This window comes from Echinops telfairi, unplaced genomic scaffold (genome assembly GCF_000313985.2).
Source record: "Echinops telfairi isolate 266 unplaced genomic scaffold, ASM31398v2 ScPeMD7_9;HRSCAF=40, whole genome shotgun sequence".
NCBI classification, from domain to species: Eukaryota; Metazoa; Chordata; class Mammalia; order Afrosoricida; family Tenrecidae; genus Echinops; species Echinops telfairi.
In genome coordinates, this window is record NW_022103906.1 from 17159450 (window position 1) to 17165004 (window position 5555).

General features: G+C 54.0%; 1 protein-coding gene across 2 annotated transcripts in view; it reads right to left on the reverse strand.

Annotated features, from left to right (window-relative positions):
• Positions 1 to 4652, reverse strand: part of SCARA3 (scavenger receptor class A member 3) — a 47387-nt gene extending 42735 nt beyond the window's left edge. For both annotated transcript variants that reach the window (XM_045286722.1, XM_004707713.4), the window contains exon 1: positions 4414 to 4652. In XM_045286722.1, the coding sequence (XP_045142657.1) occupies positions 4414 to 4420 (7 nt within the window). In that variant the 5' untranslated portion in view covers positions 4421 to 4652. The remainder of the gene's footprint in view (positions 1 to 4413) is intronic.
• Positions 4653 to 5555: the final 903 nt, after the last annotated feature.

Consider the following 5555-nt stretch of genomic DNA (forward strand, 5'->3'; position numbering starts at 1 on the left):
TGTGTGTGTGAGTGGGTTGTTGAGAGAGAGAGAGAAGCAGCTGCGGCCAGGTGCAGGTTTGCTTCAGAAGAGATGGCTGCCTGGGAGGCCTGCTGGCAGCAGGAGGGGCTTTGGGCTGGAAACAAGCGTGGTTGGCAGGGTGGCCCCCAGGCACTGGGCCACCGGTGGGCAGTGCTCTTCACCAAATGTGCTGTTTTGTTTTAAATACCATCTCCACCAACGCCCCTTCCCCCACAAAACACAACATCGCAGTGTTTGCTTTGAGAGGGGAACCGTGCCTCTTGGCCAACAGACCCAATCGGCAGCTTGGCGGGGCCTTTCCCTGAGCGTGCGAGGCAGCTTCCTCTCAGCGGGGCGAGGCTGCTCAGCGAGAGGCTGCCCAGCTCTGCCGGGTACTTGACTTTTTTCATGGGGGCAAAAAATATCATCTTGATTCTTCACACGCCACAGATCCCAAATGCCAAATATTTGCTGTCTGCCCTGATCTTTCCATCTCAGGTAGGGGTGGCAGAGTTCTGGCTGATGGGTGGGCCTAAAGGAAAGCTCTCTAAGTGGGGGTCACCTTGGGAGTCAGCTTGTGCCTTCGCCCAGGCAGGTCTGCAGGATGTGTTGGGAGATCACGGAGGGTCGCCTAGGGACTAGGGGAGAAAAATGAAGGAAAGCATCCCAAAAGCTTCTCTTACAACCCTCGATGCTATCAGGTCAATGTCAACTTACAGTGACCTCGTGTTTATGGGAGAAAAAATGCCCTGTCTTTCTCCCTCGGAGTGGCTGGTGGATCCAAGCTGCCGACTTTGGGGATCACAGCCCAACACATAGCCACCACACATCAGCTTCAGAGCACCCCACATCCCCTCTCTCAGGATGGGGAGGCTATGGGTTTAGAGCAGGAAGAGAGGGGCTGAGAAAGGGCCAAGCGTGGGCTTTCTTCGAGAGGCCTACAAGCCTCCCAGGCAGCAGACACGGAGGATCCGGGACCCAGACAAAACGCTTCAAGGGGCACCTTCTCCTAAATACTCATCGACACCAGCTCTTTTCTCCTACATGTTGTTGTTGCTAGTTGCCACTGTGTCCATTCCAATTCATAGCCTCCTCCCGTGGGCAGAGTGGAACTATGCCATGTGGTTCTCTAAAGGGGCCCTGGTGATGCAGTGGGTTATAAAGTCTGCAGTTCGAACCACCAGCAGCTTCTTGGGAGAAAGATGAAGCTTTCTGTTCTGTAAAGATTTAGAGCCTCAGAAACGCACAGGGGTAATTCTACTGTGCCCTATAGGGTTGCTATGAGTCAGAATTGCCTTAACGGCAAGTGTTTGTCTCTCGCTCTCTCTTTTTTTCCCCTTCAGTTCTTGGAAGTAGATCCCCAGGCCTTATTTCTGAGCGGTGACTGGGTGAATTTGAAACACCAACTAGTAGTCCAGCACCACTCCGGGACTCCATCATACACTGTATGTGCTACTGAGTTCATTCTGCATCTTAGGGACCACACGTAACAGAGTAGAATTGCCCCACAGAGTTTCCTAGGCTGTAACCTTTATGGGAAGGAAACTCAGTGATGCTGTGGCTCAGGTGTTGTTAGGTTGGCGGTTCAAACCCACCAGTGGTTCAATAGGAGAGAGATGAAGCTGCCATCTCCCATGAAGATTTAGTCTTGGAAACACTGTAGGGCCATTGTGCTAGCTTAATGATTTTATGTCAACTAGACACTCCTGGCTAGGGGTGGAATCCAACCTGCCAATCAGGTCACAGTCTGATGTTGTCCCTTGGGGGTGTGACGTTCTTAGAAGGAGGACCCTGGGAGAGAGAAGGGACCCCTTATACCTCTCCCCTTTCACTCATTGCCACTGACCCTGAAACTGCTGTAGCCCCCCCCCCCCATCTGTCCACCGACCTTGGATCCCCGAGACTGCACCCACTGGCTTGTGATCTTCCTGTGGTCTGTCATTGCATGAGTCTGAAGAGGGACTTATGGACTCACACTGGACTTATGGACTCACATTGACTGGGCTGCTTTCTTGATATATAGTACTTTTTACCACAGACAGGAGCATCCCTGACTTTGTTTCTCTAGTCAACCCGGCCTACCACAGTCACTGTGAGTCAGAATCGGCTTGGTGGCAGCGAGTTTGGTTTGAGTCTTATATGCGGCGTCAATGGCAGTGGGTTTGAGAGTTGAATCATTATAGGAGCAGATTGACAGTTCTTGTCTCCTGTGGCTCTATTGGTGGGTTTGAACTTACCTTCTGGTTAGCAGTAGAGCACTTAACCAATGCACCGCCAGGGTTCCTTCTCCCACGTATAGAAGGCTAGGCTTGCTTTACTGTGCTCCAGAGAGGTAGGACTCTATAGCACTGACACCCTCCTCCTATGTCCTCTTTTCAGCCCTGCCTGTCTATCACTCACTATATTAATAAAAGAGTGTATAGCATCTTAACATCCTCATTTCATCTTTAATGTCTGGAGCATTGTGACACCCACAGCCTATGACAAGATGTGGTCTCAGGCCTCTCCTGGGGCTTCTGGAAACCCGCAGCCGGGGGCCAGCTGACTGGGGAGTGTCCAGCTTCATAGATGTGGTAGCTAAGATCAGGAGTTTGGTGGGTGAGGCTCCTCTCTGTCTGCCAAGGGAACTCCCTAGGGCTGATGATCATGGGTTTGCCTCATCCCAGGCAGTGCAAGAGATGGGGAGGCCATCAGAAAGCACAAACAGAGGTGTCCGAGGTCACAGAGGAAGGAGGAAGCCACAGTGAGACAGCAGTGTATTGGGAAGCAAGCTGGACTAGAAGTAGGAGCCCTGGGTTCTAGCCCCCCTGATGAGTTGTTAATCTTGGGCAAGTTGCTATGTTTACACTATGTTCTATTAAGGAGCCCTGGTGGCATAGTGGGTTGGTTACACATTGGACTACCGACTATAAGGTTCAAAGTTCCAAATCACCAGCCACTCCATGGAAGAAAGATGAGACTTTCTACTCTCATAAAGAGTTAGTCTTGGAAACCGTTGCTATGATTCAGAAATGACTTATTGGCAGTGTGTTTTATTTACTTATTTATTTAGACAGTCTATTAAGGGAAGTCCTAGTGGTGCTTTCAAGTTAAACATTGTACTGCTAACCGCGAGGTCAGTGGTTCAAACCACAGACCCTCCTCAGGAGAAAGATGTGGTTTTTCTGCTCCATTTTGGACTTTTCTGGGTGGTGTGTGTGTGTGTGTGTGTGTGTGGCTGGGGGGGGGCCTTAGTGAGTTCAAGGGCATTATTAAAATGCCCTTTGAAAAACTGTGAAAATTACTAAAATGTGACTCAGAGATACAAAACGAGCTCACACTGTTGGGGAAAGGGTGCCAATACACTTGCCTGACACAAGGTGACCACAACCCTTCCATTTGCATAAAATGAAATAAAATGCAGTGTGCCTGCTCTGGTTCAGACAAGGTTGGGAGATCCCAGTTCCACTTCTTCTGCCCGTCGCACCTTAGTCAACAACATCTGAGAGTATATGCACTTTAACCCTGGAGATGTGCTCAAAAGTCCCTTTCGATACGTGAATGAGGTGGTCACTTTTCCATTGCTAGGAGCATAAGCATCTATCTGTTGGGGATGCTATGGAAGGTCTCTAAAAGTCACGGGAGAGAGCATTCCAAAACCTCAGGTCTTCCCCTCCATCCACCCCATATAATGATCTAAAGCCTCTCTCCCGAACTCAGAATGAGTCTGAAGACCAAGCCGGCTTTCCTGGGCCCCAAGAAAAGCAAGCCCAGGAATGCCACATGCAACCAAGTTTGGTTTTTGCTTCCATCTAAGAACTGACTAAAGGTTCACTTTGGCGATGAGCACAGGACACTAGGGAGACCTCAGGTCTTGGCCCAGGCTTTCCCTTGCCATTTTGTCCTGAGGGGGTTTGAGGAACCCTAGGCTGTGGCTCAAAGGTTGGGGGGCTGGCAAGGCGCATGAGTATTCTCCCAGGAAGGGGCTAAAGTTTCTTGCGAAGAATCCAGGAGGTGAGGCCGGGGCTGCAGGCGACTTTGAGATTAGTCCTGTGAGCAGGGAGTCACAGGCTCACAGGTGGGGCTGGTGACCTCTTTGCGTCCTCAGAGGTTAAAAGCATCAGAAATCTCTCTGGGATTTAAATTGGTTTCTGAGGGATAGAGAAATGAGCAGCGAAAACAAGACGTTGTCAGCTTGCTCCATCCTCCCTTCCCTCGCCCCGTTGCTCTTAATTCCAGGGCCCTCTTCTCCCAAAAACTCTCTCAGGATGATCTGCAAGGTTGTCAGGCGACTCCTGAATTCCTTCCCTGAAACCTCCCCTTCTCTCAGCTTTGCCTGCAGGGTAAGGTGCCCATAAATCCTGGGCAGCCGCTGGGGGGCAGTCCCCAGGGTCTCACCCTCCCCACTCCCACCGCGGCCAGCCTGGGGCTTACCTTTCATGGTCCCTTCTGCTAGGGCCTCGGGAGGGACCCGCGGAGGGCGGCTTGGGCTGCGACTCTCTAGAAACTGGGACGCAGAGTGAAGTCCGAGGATCCTCTCCGGGCAACCGATCGCTGCCGGTTAAGCGTGGCCGGCGGGGGAGGGGCGCGACGCTGGGGTCATCCCCGGGTCCGGAGGCGGCGGGCTGTAGCCAGGGTCCCGCGGGCGTGGCCTCCTGGGGGCGCCCCCTCCGGGCCCCTAGCGCGGGGTGCCACCGTCCTGGGCGCGCATCCTGCCGCTCCAGCCCCTGCGCAGGCGCTCGCCTCCCGCTAGCTGCCCGCGATCCCCGGACTGATCCCCGGCCCCCTCGCCTCGCCTCCCTCCCTCGTCACTTCTTGGGCCCCGGCCCAGATCCACTTCCTTGGTATTTTCAAAACTGCCGCGGCGAGGCCTCTTTGTGCCGCCGCGGGTCCCTGCGGCCCGCCAGGGCCCGCCCCGTCCAGCCCCGCCGGCTCCGAGCGCCGCCCCTGGGCGCCCCGGGTTGGGGCTGGGGGCTTCGAGCCCGAGTCGCGCGGGTCGCGGAGCGCTCTTCCCTGCAGACGCCGGGTCTCGGGCTCCGAGCGCTGGCTGCCCTGCCCTGCTGCCACGCACCGCCTCCTGCCCGCGCCGCCCGACACTGGACCCCGGCAGCCAGTGTGCCAGGGCGGCGCTGGCTGCCTGCCTGGGGGACTGGCCCGGAAGGGTCTTAGAGCAATGATTTTCACCTGTGGAACCTCCGATTTTACCCCTGCATGTTGGTCTCCCCTAGAGATTGTCCTTGTTTTAGCACAGAAAAGCTCCTACGTCCTCCTGAGCAAATGGGGCGGCTCGGTCACTCTCTGGCTTCAAGAGCTTGGTTGGCCAGCGCTTCCTATCCCACACCTCAATTTTCCACCTGAGAGAATGAGGCAGGAAGCACTGCCCACTTCTATGATTAGGTTCATGAAGGGGCCTTTGGTCTAAAAACAAAAACAAACAAACAAGGCAGAGCTCTCAGGAGACATACATTTGAGAGAAACTATCTTCCTGGAAGGAGCTTTGAATGCTGTTATAAGCGCCCCCCAAGGACTCCCACAAGGTCGTTCTTCATTGATCGAACAAACACGCCGTGCGTGAG